The 17,817-nt window shown below is 45.2% G+C and overlaps 1 protein-coding gene across 1 annotated transcript; it reads right to left on the minus strand.

Moving 5' to 3' along the window:
- Positions 1 to 10,383: 10,383 nt before the first annotated feature.
- On the minus strand, positions 10,384 to 13,820 carry LOC109767961 (calcium uniporter protein 6, mitochondrial). The gene is made up of 2 exons (XM_020326697.4): positions 13,362 to 13,820; positions 10,384 to 11,195 (listed from the first exon to the last, which is right to left on the minus strand). Exons 1-2 carry the CDS (start codon positions 13,803 to 13,805, stop codon positions 10,707 to 10,709), a joined length of 933 nt encoding a protein of 310 aa, XP_020182286.1. The 5' UTR covers positions 13,806 to 13,820; the 3' UTR covers positions 10,384 to 10,706.
- Between the last annotated feature and the right edge of the window lie 3,997 nt (positions 13,821 to 17,817).

Here is a 17,817-nt window from a genome sequence, read left to right on the forward strand (position 1 = left end):
TCAACGTCCGTCTTCCTCTTGAAGATCCATTTCTTCTTAATGGCTTGCCGATCATCGGGCAAGTCAACCAAAGTTCATACTTTGTTCTCATACATGGATCCCATCTCAGATTTCATGGTCTCAAGCCATTTCGCGGAATCTGGGCTCATCATCGCTTCCTCATAGTTCGTAGGTTCATCATGGTCAAGTAACATGACCTCCAGAGAAAGATTACCGTACCACTCTGGTGCGGATCTTACTCTAGTTGACCTACGAGGTTTGGTAGTAACTTGATCTGAAGTTACATGATCATCACCATTAGCTTCCTCACTAATTGGTGTAGGAGTCACAGGAACAGATTTATGTGATGAACTACTTTCCAATAAGGGAGCAGGTACAGTTACCTCATCAAGTTCTACTTTCCTCCCACTCACTTCATTCGAGAGAAACTCCTTCTCTAGAAAGGATCCGTTCTTAGCAAGGAATATCTTGCCTTCGAATCTGTGATAGAAGGTGTACCCAACAGTTTCCTTTAGGTATCCTATGAAGACGCATTTCTCCGATTTGGGTTCGAGCTTATCAGGTTGAAACTTTTTCACATAAGCATCGCAACCCCAAACTTTAAGAAACGACATCTTAGGTTTCTTTCCAAACCATAGTTCGTACAGTGTCATCTCAACGGATTTAGATGGTGCCCTATTTAACGTGAACGTAGCTGTCTCTAATGCATAACCCCAAAAACGATAGTGGTAAATCGGTAAGAGACATTATAGATTGCACTATATCCAATAAAGTACGGTTATGACGTTCGGACACACCATTACGCTGTGGTGTTCCGGGTGGCATGAGTTTTTGATACTATTCCACATTGTTTTAATTGAAGGCCAAACTCGTAACTCAAATATTCGTCTCTGCGATCAAATTGTAGAAAGCTTTATTTTCTTGTTATGATGATTCTCCACTTCACTCTGAAATTCTTTGAACTTTTCAAATGTTTCAGACTTGTGTTTTATCAAGTAGATATACCCATATCTGCTCAAATCATCTGTGAAGGTTAGAAATAATGATACCTGCCACGAGCCTCGACATTTATCGGACCACATACATCAGTATGTATTATTTCCAACAATTCAGCTGCTCGCTCCATTGTTCCAGAGAATGGAGTCTTAGTCATCTTGCCCATGAGGCATGGTTCGCAAGCATCAAATGATTCATAATCAAGTGATTCCAAAAGCCCATCAGCATGGAGTTTCTTCATGCGCTTTACACTAATATGACCTAAACGGCAGTGCCACAAATAAGTTGCACTATCATTATTAACTTTGTATCTTTTGGCTTCAATATTATGAATATGTGTATCACTACGATCGAGATCCAACAAACTATTTTTATTGGGTGTATGACCATCGAAGGTTTTATTCATGTAAACAGAACAACAATTATTCTCTGACTTTAAATGAATAACAGTATTGCAATAAACATGATCAAATCATATTCATGCTCAACGCAAACACCAAATAACATTTATTTAGGTTCAACACTAATCCCAAAAGTATAGTGAGTGTGCGATGATGATCATATCAATCTTGGATCCACTTCCAACACACATCGTCACTTCACCCTTAACTAGTCTCTGTTCATTCTGCAATTCCCGTTTCGAGTTACTAATCTTGGCAACTGAACTAGTATCAAATACTGAGGGGTTGCTATAAACACTAGTAAAGTACACATCAATAACATGTATATCAAATATACCTTTGTTCACTTTGCCATCCTTCTTAGCCGCCAAATACTTGGGACAGTTCTGCTTCCAGTGACCAGTCCCTTTGCAACACTTAGTCTCAGGCTTAGGTCCAGACTTGGGCTTCTTAACTTGAGCAGCAACTTGCTTGCTGTTCTTCTTGAAGTTCCCTTTCTTCCCTTTGCCCTTTTCTTGAAACTAGTGGTCTTGTCAACCATCAACACTTGATGCTTTTCTTGATTTCTACCTTCGTCTATTTCAGCATCACGAAGAGCTTGGGAATCGTTTCCGTTATCCCTTGCATATTATAGTTCATCACGAAGTTCTAGTAACTTGGTGATAATGACTAGAGAACTCTATCAATCACTATCTTATCTGGAAGATTAACTCCCACTTGATTCAAGTGATTGTAGTACTCAGACATTCTGAGCACATGCTCACTAGCTGAGCTATTCTCCTCCATCTTGTAGGCAAAGTACTTATCAAAGGTCTCATACCTTTCGACATGGGCATGAGTCTGAAATACTAATTTCAACTCTTGGAACATCTCATATGCTCCGTGGCGTTCAAAACGTCTTTGAAGCCCCGATTCTAAGCCGTAAAGCATGGTGCACTAAACTATCAAGTAGTCATCATATCGAGCTTGCCAAACATTCATAACGTCTTCATCTGCTTCTGCAATCGGTCTGTCACCTAGTGGTGCATCAAGGACATAATTTTTCTGTGCAGCAATGAGGATAATCCTCAGATCACGGATCCAATCCGCATCATTGCTACTAACATCTTTCAACTTAGTTTTCTCTAGGAACATATCAAAAATAAAACAGGGGAGCTAAACGCGAGCTATTGATCTCAACATATATATGCAAATACTATCAGGACTAAGTTCATGATAAATTAAAGTTCAATTAATCATATTACTTAAGAACTCCCACTTAGATAGACATCCCTCTAGTCATCTAAATGATCACGTGATCCAAATCAACTAAACCATGTCCGATCATCACGTGAGATGGAGTAGTTTTCAATGGTGAACATCATTATGTTGATCATATCTACTATATGATTCATGCTTGACCTTTCGGTCTCCAGTGTTCCGAGGCCATATCTGCATATGCTAGGCTTGTCAAGTTTAACCCGAGTATTCTGCGTGTGCAAAACTGGCTTGCACCCGTTGTATGTGAACGTAGAGCTTATCACACCCGATCATCACGTCGTGTCTCGGCACGACGAACTTTCGCAACGGTGCATACTCAGGGAGAACACTTGTACCTTGAAATTTAGTGAGAGATCATCTTATAATGCTACTGCCAAACTAAGCAAAATAAGATGCATAAAAGATAAACATCACATGCAATCAATATAAGTGATATGATATGGCCATCATCATCTTGTGCCTTTGATCTCCATCTCCAAAGCACCGTCATGATTACCATCGTCACCGGCGCGACACCTTGATCTCCATCGTAGCATCGTTGTCGTCTCGCCAACTATTGCTTCTACGATTATCGCTACCACTTAGTGATAAAGTAAAGCAATTACATGGCGATTGCATTTCATACAATAAAGCGACAACCATATGGCTTTTGCCAGTTGCCGATAACTCCATTACAAAACATGATCATCTCATACAATAAAATTTAGCATCATGGCTTGACCATATCACACATGCCCTGCAAAAACAAGTTAGACGTCCTCTACTTTGTTGTTGCAAGTTTTACGTGGCTGCTACGGGCTTAGCAAGAACCGTTCTTACCTACGCATCAAAACCACAACGATTTTTCGTCAAGTATGTGATGTTTTAACCTTCAACAAGGACCGGGCGTAGCCACACTCGATTCAACTAAAGTTGGAGAAACTGACACCCGCCAACCACCTGTGTGTGAGGCACGTCGGTAGAACCAGTCTCGCATAAGCGTACGCGTAATGTCGGTCCGAGCCGCTTTATCCAACAATACCGCTGAATCAAAGTATGACATGCTGGTAAGCAGTATGACTATTATCGCCCACAACTCACTTGTGTTCTACTCGTGCATATCACATCTACGCATAAACATACCTCTGATACCACTATTGGGGAACGTAGTAATTTAAAAAAAAATCCTACGCACACGCAAGATCATGGTGATGCATAGCAACGAGAGGGGAGAGTGTTGTCTACGTACCCTCGTAGACCGTAAGCGGAAGCGTTATGACAACGTGGTTGATGTAGTCGTACTTCTTCACGATCGACCGATCCTAGCACCGAAGGTACGGCACCTCCGCGATCTGCACACGTTCGGCTCGGTGACGTCTCACGAACTCACGATCCAGCAGAGTGTCGGGGAAGAGCTTCGTCAGCACGACGGCGTGATGACGGTGATGATGAAGCTACCGGCGCAGGGCTTCGCCTAAGCACTACCACGATATGACTGAGGTGGATTATGGTGGAGGGGGGCACCGCACACGGCTAAGAACAATGTCTGTTGTGCTTCTAGGGTGCCCCTGCCCCCGTATATAAAGGAGCAAGGGGGAGGCCGGCCGGCCTTGGGGTGCGCCAAGGAGGGGGAGGAGTCCTCCTCCTAGTAGGAGTAGGACTCCCCCTTTCCTAGTCCAACTAGGAGGAGGAAGGGGGGAGGAAAGAGAGGGAGAGGGAGAGAGAAAGAGGGGCCGCGCCCCCCTCCCCTAGTCCAATTCGTACTCCCCTTGGGAGGGGGCGCGCCACCTCCTGGGCTGCTGCCCTCTCTCTCCGCTAAGGCCCACTAAGGCCCAATACTTCCCCGGGGGGTTCCGGTAACCCCTCCGGCACTCTGGTTTTCTCCGAAATCACCCGGAACACTTCCGGTGTCCGAATATAGCCATCCAATATATTGATCTTTATGTCTTGACCATTTAGAGACTCCTCGTCATGTCCGTGATCATATCCGGGACTCTGAACTACCTTCGGTACATCAAAACACATAAACTCATAATACCGATCGTCACCAAATCTTAAGCGTGGGGACCCTACGGGTTCGAGAACTATGTAGACATGACCGAGACTCATCTCCGATCAATAACCAATAGCGGAACCGGATGCTCATATTGGTTCCTACATATTCTACGAAGATCTTTATCGGTCAAACCGCATAACAACATACGTTGTTCCCTTTGTCAACGGTATGTTACTTGCCCGAGATTTGATCGTCGGTATCTCAATACCTAGTTCAATCTCGTTACCTGCAAGTCTCTTTACTCGTTCTGTAATGCATCATCCCGCAACTAACTCATTAGTCACATTGCTTGCAAGGCTTATAGTGATGTGCATTACCGAGAGGGCCCAGAGATACCTCTCCGATACACGAAGTGAAAAATCCTAATCTCGATCTATGCCAACTCAACAAACACCATCGGAGACACCTGTAGAGCATCTTTATAATCACCCAGTTACGTTGTGACGTTTGATAGCACATAAGGTGTTCCTCCGGTATTCGGGAGTTGCATAATCTCATAGTCATAGGAACATGTATAAGTCATGAAGAAAGCAATAGCAACATACTAAATGATCAAGTGCTAAGCTAACGGAATGGGTCAAGTCAATCACATCATTCTCTAATGATGTGATCCCGTTAATCAAATGACAACTCATGTCTATGGCTAGGAAACTTAACCATCTTTGATTCAACGAGCTAGTCAAGTAGAGGCATACTAATGACACTCTGTTTGTCTATGTATTCACACATGTATCAAGTTTCCGGTTAATACAATTCTAGCATGAATAATAACATTTATCATGAAATAAGGAAATAAATAATAACTTTATTATTGCCTCTAGGGCATATTTCCTTCAGTTGCAGCATCAAGCGCGCAAGTCTTGGCGTCAACAAATCATTAGTTTCAATGAAAAAGAACAAATCTACCAAGTCGATGAGCCGGGTGGCATAACAAGGGACGGCATGACATACGGTGGAGTAGCGTATGAGGTGCGCCTCAAGACCTGGTGGTGTCAGTGCGAGAGACCTCACAAGTATCATTGGCCTTGCTCGCATTTGATGACCGTTGCAAGGTTCAGAAACATGAATGTATCCGATGGTACCACCGTGCGGTTGCATGAGTTCACATTGGAACGAACGAGGTTGACATGGGCTCCTAGGTTTTATCCCTTCCTCGATTAGTCACGGTTGCCTGAGTATGATGGGCCACACATCGTCCCCGACCCCGAACTCATGGCCCTACAAAGGGAAGAAGAGGAAAGAAGAGGTTTAGGTGTGACATGGATGATCTAGCTGGATACACCGGAATGAAACAATTTGGTGGCGGCCATTTCATGGAGGCACCAGACATCAATAGTTGTGGTCAATGTGACGAGCCGGGACACAATGTTAGGAAATGCACCAAAAAGCCACGGATCGATGCCAACACTCCGGATCCCACTAGTCAAACTGGTGCCCGAAGAGGAGGTACCAGTGGCACATGAGGAGGTAGGAGTGGTAGTGGTGCCCGAAGAGGAGGTGCCGGTGCGTGTGGAGGACGGACGAATCTTGGCGGTAGTGGGCGAGGAGACACTATTAGAGGGTGTGGGGGACAATCGGGTACCGGTGGCCGTGGTCGTAGGACGAGAAGGGTTGATAGAGGAAGGCCTATTGACATCTTGCTTAACCAGGATGGTCGAATAATGTGAACGGTACTTAGATTTATTGGCTTAATTCGGTCTTGTTATTTGTTTTTCTTGCATATATACATGTTATTTTACTTTACTAACTACCAAATTTTTCTTTATAGGCATGGCTTCTTCCGGTTCCATGACGAGGCCCTCGTGTGCTAACCGCTAGGACATGCCGGACAAGTGGACAGACGCCGAGTTGGATAAGGTGAAGGACAAAGATATGAGAACTCCATCATGTTGGTGTGGAGATGTTTGCAAAGTTAAGGTATCCACCGACCGCAAGAAATCTTAGACGGAAGGAAGAAGATATTTTGTTTGTCCCAACTATGCCTATGATCGTCCTTGTCCAGCTCACGCCTAAGATGTACCGTCAGTAAGTTGTTCAAGTTCAAAGAGTATTCAACAATTGGTACAACTTGAACCTATCTTACTAATGACCACATTTGTTCTTTATTCGTACGTAGTCGCCGCCTCCACTTTGTAAGTACTTCACATGGATAGATCAAGATGTGCCAGAAGATGTTAAGAAAGATCAATATCGAGATTGTCTAAGGAGGCAGCGGTTGTTTGAAGAAGCATTTCAGAGAGGCTTGGATGAAGAGCGTCGTGAAAAGGAGAGGATGGAGCGAAAGAAGCGTGAGGAGGAGAGGGCACGCAAGGAGAAGATTGCTCGTCAAGAGGAGAGAGCAAGAAAGCTTGCAAGGGCTCGTGAAGTCCAAGAGGAGGATGAGGCACGCGACAAGAAAGGAAAATGGCCTCGTGTGACCAATAAGGTCTTCGTTTCTAAAAAGTCATGAACTATGCCTTCGATTCGAGAAACATGTGATGAACTATGTCTTTGATTTGTGAAACCTGTCATGAACTATGTACTTTATTTGTGAAACCTGTCATGAACTATGTCTTCGATTTGTCAAACTTGCGATGAAACTATCATGAACTATGTTTGTTGTGCTATTGCTGTGACTTGACTTGTCTTGAAATGATGAAAAATAAAAACAGATCAAACTCTGCTCTGCTTTGCACCCTACCGCCAGAAGCCTCGGCGGTAGGATACGAAACCCTACCGCCATAGGGCTTGGCGGTAGGTTGCCGGTCGGTTCTGGAACGCAAACATTCCCCTGTCTGCGATAGGGTTGGCCAGCCTACCGCCAAAGGGGATGGCGGTAGGGTGGCTACCCCACTGCCTGCTCTGCTGCGTGTCCTGTGACCAAATCGCCCACATGTTGGGCGGTAGGGTTGGCCACCCTACCGCCAGAAGACTTGGCGGTAGGATCTGCTCCCTCCTGTGACCGAATCGGCCAAATTTCCAACGGTAGGGTTGGCCACCCTACCGCCAACACGCACGGCGGTAGGTTTGACCACCCTACCGCTAGGGTTCATGGCGGTAGGGTCCGCCACCCTACGGCCATTTTTTCTGTGACCAAAAATGCCAATTCCTGGGCGGTAGGGTTGGCCAGCCTGCCGCCGGAGCCCATGGCGGTAGGGTGCTGATCCATGTCTCTTTCCCTCTCTTTTTAGCCATTTGCCTTTCCATTTCTTACAAACTTCTATGAACTAAGCATCCACAAATGACATGCAGTCATGATCGAGTAGCAAAGACAGACATAAGTGAGCATAGTTCATTACATCCAGAAATGACACTTGTTCAAATGACTTAAAACATCTAGCGATTCGAATGACATGAGTTCAAACTAGAAGCTCAAGCTCGAGCATACATTTTCTACAACGGAAAAAAAGATCTAAAACATATAAGACGTTCAATTTGTGCGTCACGATCAGGATTAGGCTTGAGTTGAAAATCCGACGATCCCGCCCAATTCTCCAACACACCTTTCGTTTCGCCGAACCAGGCCCATCGAGCACGGTGTTCCGGAATCTCTGACATGCCTTGTGTGATTGCCCATCCAATGACCTGTCCGGGTTTTCTCAAGTCCAGCTCGCGGAATTCTTCTATGCTCACAGAGAAAAAGATCTCCGTTGCCAAAGAATGTCTGCAAGCATATTCCATCTCATGCAGCTCATTAAGTATCCTCTTTTTTTCTTTCACAAGCCTCCGGAAAACTTTTTTCTCCTTAAGATCAGAAGGTTCCTCCATGAAAGGATACTTGTTGAAATCCTTCATGGTAGCAATTACCTCATCATTGCTCTTGAACCATGCTTCAAGCTCCCTCTTGATACCAAGTTCCGGCTCCGCTACAATCTTCTCAGACGTCACCGCCACACTCTTAGATGCAATGTCACAACACTTCTCATATACTTTCTTCATCTCCTCCGGGGTCCTGTTTTCCATGCTACATGAAATAGAACAAACCAAAACTCAAATCAAATGATACAATACAAACACATAGCATAACTTATTTAGAATGACCTAGATTACATAATGTTCTCACTGGTTCAAATGACATAGGTTACATAAATGATAAGGGTACATGCCATTACAGTCCAAATGACACTACAACGTCATGTGTTTCAACCCCCTCTACTAGTCCATCAAAAATGCATCTTTGTCGTACGGCCCCGGGTTGCAACAAATGACATCATTTCTTTCACGGACCCAAGCTCAACGACTTGCCCGACTAAGTATCGCCGATGATGGTTGCCTAACTAGCCAATCAATGATCTGGCCAGGGTTGTTAAAGTCCATCTCATTCACTTCATCCCTTGTTCCACATAATGCAATTTGCCTTGCAAGACCGCGTCTATGACTTTTCTCTTCCTTAGATTGCTTATGTTTCTCTCTTTAGCTTCATATAACTTAACTTTGTCATCGTCGCACTTCGACAGATAATACTTTGAAAAATCTCTACAAGCCGCATTCAATGCATCGACGGCTTTGACCCACAAGTCCATATTTTCCTCAATGACTGCACGTTCACGCTTCGCCGCCGCCTCCGCGGAAGTCTCAACAAAGATGATTGATCCCATCCTACAAGTCGAGGGATTACTATAACGGTCATCCAAGGCAAAAATCCTAACTGTCTCTTGACAAAAACTTTAACCCTAACGTTCGTCATATAGGCATTTACTTTAAGCATAACCCTAACCATAACCTTAACCCTAACCATATCATTAAACCTAACCCTAACAAAACCCTAAATGATATTTCTTACTACCCAAACAATGCTAGTGACACAATACATTGTCAAAGCACAAACACTACCCTAAATGCATCATATACATTCATTTCATCACAACAAAACCATGAACTAGTGATTCCAACAAAATGAGCAAAATGCATGATTTGAACCAACCAAATGAAGGGGGGTGAGGGAGGTACCTTGGGTGATGCAAATGGCCTTGATCCACCGGACAAATCTTGAGCAATGGAGGGGGATCTAGTGGGTGATTTGGTGGGGGTGAAGAGGGGGAGAGAGCTTGAGCTCAAAAGAAGAGTGGGGTGAATGAGTGGATGGGGGAGCAGCACAGCCCCCTCACCTCACAACCTTATCAAGGAACCTACCGCCAGACAGCCCGGCGGTAGGTTGCAAGAGCCTACCGCCGTACAGTAGGTCCCTTCGCCATGTGTCCACGGCCAGTAACGGCCAGACGGCGTCAGCGAACCTACCGCCACGAGAGGTGGTGGTAGCCTGTATGTTAGCTACCGCCAGGGCCTCCGGCGGTAGCAAAAGGGTCAAATGTCGAAATTTTTCCACACCGGAGTCAGATCCCGATTTTATACATGAAAAGGGTCAAAACATGAAATTTTGCCTCGTCTGAGTGCGTGTGGGTGATGGTGTGGGTGGGTACCATCACATGCTCGTACGGTCATGCCCGTGCAAATTGGGCAGCGATTAGTTGCGTGGTCATGCGAAATTGCGAAGGCATCCTGTTTCTTTATGCTCCAGGGTGACACTGTTTTTCTTTTTCTCAAAGATCACTCTGGACTAGTAAAATATACCTTATCTGAAGGCACATTACGAAGTACCAGCAGGTCAAACACTCCTACGTGCAATGCAATAAAATAAAGATTCAAAGGGAGCAATAGACCACAAACGTCAGAGCTTAGGTATCAATCAACCAAGACTTAAGTAAGAACTACTGAATCCCATAACACGGTTGATTAGCAGCGGCTGCAGGGTTATACAGCTCATGGTAAGTTCATACACACGAGCAGTACAAGCATCAAGATCAAGTGCTTCTGCTTCAGCAATGTACAAAAGAGAGAGATAGCTATACTGGGTTGCTGGCCTAGACATTTGCATATGAGAGAGACCACGAAAAAGGTTTTGCCAAAGGTCTACCTCGCAAGCGCAAGAAACATCCGGTTTGTTAATACTTTCTTCATCATCATCATCCCACGAGAATCAAAGATGAAAGGGGGCACTGTAGATTAGTGTTTTAGAGCGACGGGAGGGCCGTCTGTCACTTGTGGACAGACAGCTCATGGAGATGAGCGATGTCGGCGTTGGAGAAATGGCTTGTGCCGCAGATCTTCTCCAGAGGATCCTTGCAGCACCTCTGGAGCTCCAGGTACCTGTCCAGGTTGAACTTCTGCCTCTGGATCAACTTCCTCTGCCGGGACTGGAACATCCTCTCCATGAAGTCTCGGTACGTCGGATCCCTTGATGTGATGAGGAAGTAGGCGTACCCGACAACCAGGCCCGTCGCAGTTGTGAAGAATGTGATGGGCTCCATGACGTCCCACGAGAACTCCCAGAAGGTCAGCCTGAAGAAGAGCCCGACCTGTGTGATCAGGAACCCTAGCCCAGACCAGAGGATACGCCGGACTTGCTTGTGTGCGAGCTTGTTGATTTCTTCCAAATGTGTCTGGAGTTGCTTGAGCTCTTCCTTTCTTGGGTCATCCTCAGGTGTCAGTGCAAGGGGCATAGCTTTTCTTACAAGATCCACAATCTGTATGCAACAAGCAAAGCATCAGTCTCTGCCAATATTAAATATCAGCCGACGTTCCACTACTGCTACCAATGCAAAGTACCAGCTGCTGTTACTACTTCCAACGTTAAATGTCAGCTAATGTCACTACTACTATAGACCTTCAAGTCAGACCCCAAGATATCTCAGCATATACGTACTGGTGAAGACTAGATTTACAGTTATTATAAAATATAATGACAGCAAAATTGTAGTACTCCCTCTGTAAAGTAATATAAGAGTGTTTAGATCACTACTTTAGTTATCTAAACTCTCTAATATTTCTTCACGGAGGGAGTACAACACATGAGCTGCCCAAGTAAACGTTTAGAAAGTAGAAACTATGAAACCAAATAAAAATAAAATAAATGTCTGAGAAGAACAGTGCTCTCTTACAAGATCCACAATCTGTATGCAACAAGAAAAGCATCAGCGTCTGCCAATATAAAATATCAGCCTATGTTCCACTACTACTACCATTGTAAAGTACTCCCTCTGTAAACTAATATAAGAGCATTGAGATCACTAAAGTAGTGATCTAAACACTCTTATATTAGTTTACGGAGGGAGCACCAGTTGCTGCTACAGCCAATGTTAAATGTCAGCTAATTTCATGCTGCTGCTATAGACCTAAAGCCTTCAAATCACGCTGCAAGAAATCTCAGCATATGTATTTGATGAAGACTAAATTTAGAGTTCTAGAATAATGACAACAAAACTGTAGTCAAACATAAATACATGAGAGCTGCCAAACTAAACATTTATTTAGAAAGTAGACATTACGGAAGCAAATCAATTAAAAATGTCTGAGAAAGACACCACTCTCTTTTTGTGTAACTAAGCTTTTGCCTCATAATTTGATAACTGATCACATGCAACGCCATCAAACCAATCCGAGGAAACTTTCTGTTTTGCCCACCTGGCAACAATCGTTTACAGATGTTCAGCATGTGACACAAGGAGGTTTCTTCACTAAGGAAAGTATGTCCAAGAAAAGTGAAAGCTACAACATACAGTAATCAGGTAACATGATTATGAATTACTTGAACAAATAATGCAATTCCAGAAACCGCCAACCTTTAGGCAAGTCACATTGTTTGTCACCGACAAAAGGATCGTGCTATCAAACGACAAACTTTATGCATGGTGGACTGGTAGTTTAGTACGCGAACCACTAGATAACAAGATAGGCACCCTGCTAAGAAAAAGATAGGCACCCTGCACAACAAGCCACCCATCTAGACTGAAACAAGATAAAAAAAACGGATTCCACACGGCAAATGACCCATCCTGTATGACAAGAAAGGACGTAGGAAAGCAAGCTAGAGGAGAAGGTATCGATTGCTTTAGCACCCACTTATAATCGGAAGAGTTCTTCCCCATGGAGGAAAACGGGGATAACTTTTGCACTGGTGCGTCCGGCGTGCGCACTCAGGAGGAGCACGCAGTGAGCCACCCACCACTTGGAGCCGCGTCCTGAAGCAACCAGACGGCTTTTCTGTGCCACGGAAAAGTGAATTGCTTCTGGTTCTGTTCCACAGGCTAACAGAGTCTGACCATGGTTGCCATCCTCCGGCCGCACCATGTTTGGTCAGTTCCAAAGCTCCAATCAGCTAATGAGGTCGAACAGCGTATAACAAAGTGGACGATGAATTCAAGTGTTGGACGCAAGTTGGACGAGTGAAACTGAGGGACCAATGGCGGGGATTTGACGAATAAACAACGTGCCAGACACTGGACATTGGACCACCGATTCGACAAGTGCACCTGTAGACCTGTACTTTGAGGAAATCTACCGAACAGCTGATGGTCACCATCGGCGAGAGGAACGCAGCGATCGATCAGTACTAGGGCCCTCACGAGTCACGCGCACAATGACCTGAATCAATCCGGGGCCCGAATCAGGGAGCGCGCAATGATATTCGTGAATGTATCTCCCTCGGATGCATCGTAGATGCCTCAGAAATTTCAAAAACGTCAGAGGATGATGCAGAGCACGGGCCAAACGCAAACTTAAGAGGAACCAAATCGCGAACAGAAAATAGCAAAGCCGAACGAAATAGTACTAGTAGTAATTTTTCGTGAAACGTGATGGATGATGCAGAGGTGGTGGGGGAGGGAGGAGCGGCAATGCGGGGCAGAGCTGACCTTGTCGGGCTGGAGGTAGACCTTGTCGCGGAAGAGGAGCACGACGCCGGCCTCGTCGAGCGCGCCGGCGAGCGCGGTGGCCTCGGCGCGGGTGCGGGCGGCGCCGGCCTCCTCGCACTTGCGCAGCAGCTCCGCGTAGGGGATCACCTCGCCGTCCCCGAGCCGCCGCTTGAGCGCCTCCACGTTGGCCATCCGCATGAGCCGCCTCGCCTCCTCCGCCGTCACCTCGGCCTCCGGGTCCCTCCCCGCGGCCGCCTCCGCCGCCGGCAGCGACGCGAAGCGGAACCGCTGCTGGAAGAGGCCGCACGGCGGCTGCTGCGGCGGCGGGGGCAGCCAGCACGCCGCGGCGGAGGCGGCGGCCCGCGCGCGCGGCGGCGCGGCGGCCGGGGCGCCCGCGCTGGCGGCGGCGCGGAGGAGCGGGCGGGAGAAGCGCCACATTGACATCGGTCTTCGCGGGCGTGCGGGCGTGCGGGCGTGCGCGAGGCGCGGGTTGGAGGGAGGGAGGGGGGTGGCGGAGGGAGATATGGGGGGAGGCGGTCAAAGCGGGGGCGGGAAGTGTGGCGGAGAGGGCAGAGAAGGCAGGGGAGGGAGAGCCGGGAAAGGCTCGGGCGAAGGAGGGAGAGAGCCTCTGGGCTCGGGCGAAGGTCCGCGTGGGGTTTTTGCCTCTACGGTGTGTTTTCTGCAGCAGTGGGATTCCTTTTTCTCGCTTGGTTTTCTTGGCGATGTATGGCAGGCCGCGTGTTTCCGGGTGGTTTCCTTGCCGTACGCGCAGGCGATCGCAGGGCAGGAAATAATGCGCGGTTGATATTTGGAAGGAAACAGCTTCTTACGCGGTGGTGTGGCGGAGGAAAACGCTGCGCGTGCTCGCAGTTACTGCCCGCTTTTACCACCTTTCCATTTGCATTTGAGCAATACTCGTTCCGTTTCTAAATATTTGTCTTTTTAAAGATTTCAAATGAAATACCACATATGGATGTATATAGACATATTTTAGAGTGTAGATTCACTCATTTTGCTCCGTATATATTCACTTATTGAAATCTCTAAAAAGACAAATATTTAGAAACGGAGGGAGTACAAAGTATGCCATTAAACCATGCCTCAAAATAACACACATTTCCCCTGCCAAGAATATATTAAGTTACCCATTCGCGAAAAAGGTATAAATTGATACGTTGATAAACATTTGGAGATGTCTTTTTTGCGGATGATTTGGAGATGTTTTAAGGTGGGGGCCTTAATAACTTAGGGAAAGTGCCCACACATTTCCCCTGCAAGAAGAAGAATACAATACTTCACATTTCGTGGAGAGTTATCGAAAGGAATTTGAACTTTATTTTCTTCCGTTGAAGACAAGGGCCTCTTTGATTCGTAGGATTCCAAAAACACGGGAATAGAAAAAACGTAGGATTGAAATGACATTTCCATTGGATCCCTATAGGATTTGAGTTTGTTTGATTGTGTCATGAAAAAAGCAAAGGATTTCTTTCAAGAGGTTGAAGTGGATGTTAGAATTCCTGTGAAATCTGGTACAAATAAATCCTTAGCAAAAAGTCCTACAAGATTCAATCCTACGAATCAAACGACCAACGTAGGAAAAATTCCTAAGGATTCTAATCCTTCAAAAATCCTATGAAGATCCTTTGAATCAAAGAGACCCTAAGCTTTCGACCAATACCCATTCACTTTTGAACCACAGCCTATCAGAACATTGCTCTCTTCCCCAATCCGTGCGCAAGGATTCAACCTTAAAAAGTAGAGTCGGTGATGTCTGAGCACAGAACATTCTCAACGGTAGCGTGTGGGAAGGGATTCTCTTTTAGCAACGGATAACAGATCAAAACGTACGACGACAGATCTAGCGCTTGGCCTCGACGATACCGACAATTGACGATGGCTCCGGGATTTGAGGAGGGTGGAGATGATCCATGGTCGACACACCACATCGATAAAGGTTCTTCGTTGACCCACAACATACTTCCCGGTCTATAGTTCTCCGAATTCGGCAGAGGTTAGCGATGTGGATGACAGATGTAGGATTTCCTAACGACTCCATTGTCAATTTCTTTTCTTGTGTGTGTGTGTGTGTGTCTGTGTGTGTGTGTGTGTTCGGAAGGGGCAGGGGGGTTCTGGAAAGTTCTATCTACACGTGATCTCTCTTAACTTTCTAGGTCGGTTAACATGCATGCGTTGTGTTTGCTCTGATTATGATTAAGGAAACACATGATAACCTAAACGAAAATCATGTATAACAAGATTATTTCCATGAATATATTAAGTTGTTCATTCGCGGAAAAAGCTATACATCCAGTTATTAAACATTTGGAGGTGTTTTAAGGTGGGAGTCTTAATAACTTATGGAAAGTAGCACACATTTCTCATGCAACAAGAAGAAGAAAATACCACACATTTACTGGAGAGTTTTCACAAAGAATTTGAACTTCATTTTCGTCTGTTGAATAAAAGTAAGCTTTCGACCAATACCCTTACACTTTTGAACCATAGCCTATCAGAACATTGCTCTTTCTCTCTCTCTCTCTCTCTCTCTCTCTCTCTCTCTCTCTCTCTCTCCCCGTCCCAATCCGTGCATAGGGATTCACCCTTAAAAAGTAGAGTCCGTGACGTCTGAGCACATAACATTCTAAACGGTAGCGTGTGGGAAGGGGTTCTCTTTTAGCAACATATAACAGATTGAATTTACGATGACATATCCGTGCTTGGCCTCGACGATAACGATAATTGACGACGCCTTCGGGATTTGAGGAGGATGGAGATGATTCCCGGTCAACATGTTACATCGATAAAGGTTCTTTGCTGACCCACAACAGACGTCCCGGGCTATAGTTCTCTGAATTCGGCGGAGGTTAGCGATGTCAATGACAGTTGTAGGATTTCCTAACGACTCCAATGTAAATTTATTTTCTTGTGTGTGTGTGTGTGTTCGGAAGGGGGAGGGGGTTCTGGAAAGTTTTATCTACACATGTTCTCTCTCAACTTTTCCTGCTGGTTCACATCCATGTGTTGTATTCACTCTAATCGTGAATGAAACAAATCATAAGCTAAAAATGAAAATCATGTATAAAAAGATTATTGCCAGAATATATTAAGTTGTTCATTCGCTAAAAAGGCATATATTAAGTTATTAAACATTTGGAGGTGTTTTAAGGGGGGCCTTAATAACTTACGGAATGTACCACACGTTTTCCATGCTAGAAGAAGAAAAAAATACCACACATTTACAAGGAGAGTTTTCAAAAAGAATTTGAACTTCATTTTCTTTCGACAAGTAAGCTTTCGACCAATACCCTTTCACTTTTGAACCATAGGCTATCAGAACATTGCTCCCCCCCCCTTTCTCTCTTTCTCTACCAATCAGTGCGCAAGGATTCAATGTTAAAAAGTAGAGTCGGTGATGTCTGAGCACAGAACATTCTAAACGGTATAGCGTGTGGGAAGGGGTTCTCTTTTAGCAACGGATAAAAGATGAAAACGTACAACGACAGATCTAGCGCTTGGCCTCGACGACACCGACAACTGATGTTGGCTCCAGGATTTGAGGAGGATGGAGATGATCCCTGGTCAACACGCCACATCGATAAAGGTTCTTCGTTGACCCACAACATACTTCCCGAGCTATAGTTCTCCGAATTCAGTAGAGGTTAGCGATGTCGATGACAGATGTAGGATTTCCGACTCCAATGTAAATTTCTTTTCTTGTGTGTGTGTCTTGTGAAGGGGGGGGGGGTTCTAGAAAGTTCTATCTACACATGTTCTCTCTCAATTTTCGAGGTCGGTTCACATGCATGCATTGTGTTCGCTTTGATCGTGATTAAGGAAACACATGATAACCTAAAACCGAAAATCATGTATAATAGGATTATTGCCAGCAATATATTAAGTTGTTCATTCGCGGAAAATGCTATATAGTATTAAGTTATTAAACATTTGGAGGTGTTTTAAGGTGGGAGCCTTAATAACTTATGGAAAGTACCACACATTTCCCATGAAAGAAGAAGAGGAAAGTACCACACATTTACTTGAGAGTTTCAGAAACAATTTGAACTTCATTTTCTTCCGTTGAAGACAATTTTCGACCAATACCCTTACACTTTTGAACCATAGCCTATCAGAACATTGCTCTCCCCCCCTCTCAATCCGTGCGTAGGGATTCAGCCTTAAAAAGTAGACTCGGCGATGTGTGAGCACATAACATTCTAAACGGTGGCGTGTGGGAAGGGGTCCTCTTTTAGCCACGGATAATAGATCAAAACGTACAACGACAGATCTCCGCTTGTCCTCGATGATACAGACAACTGGCAATGGCTCCGGGATTGGAGGAGGATGGAGATGATACCTGGTCAACACGCCACATCGATAAAGGTTCTTCTTTTGACCCACAACATACATGTCGGGCTATAGTTATCCGAATTCGACGCAGGTTAGCGATGTCGATGAC

This window comes from Aegilops tauschii, chromosome 3 (genome assembly GCF_002575655.3).
Source record: "Aegilops tauschii subsp. strangulata cultivar AL8/78 chromosome 3, Aet v6.0, whole genome shotgun sequence".
In the NCBI taxonomy this organism is placed as follows: domain Eukaryota; kingdom Viridiplantae; phylum Streptophyta; class Magnoliopsida; order Poales; family Poaceae; genus Aegilops; species Aegilops tauschii.

Coding starts and splice junctions, on each gene's coding strand:
- LOC109767961 (XM_020326697.4), bottom strand. CDS start 13,805: ATGTCAATGTGGCGCTTCTCCCGCCCGCTCCTCCGCGCCGCCGCCAGC. Junction 11,196..13,361: donor TCTACCTCCAGCCCGACAAG/GTCAGCTCTGCC, acceptor TGTTGCATACAG/ATTGTGGATCTTGTAAGAAA.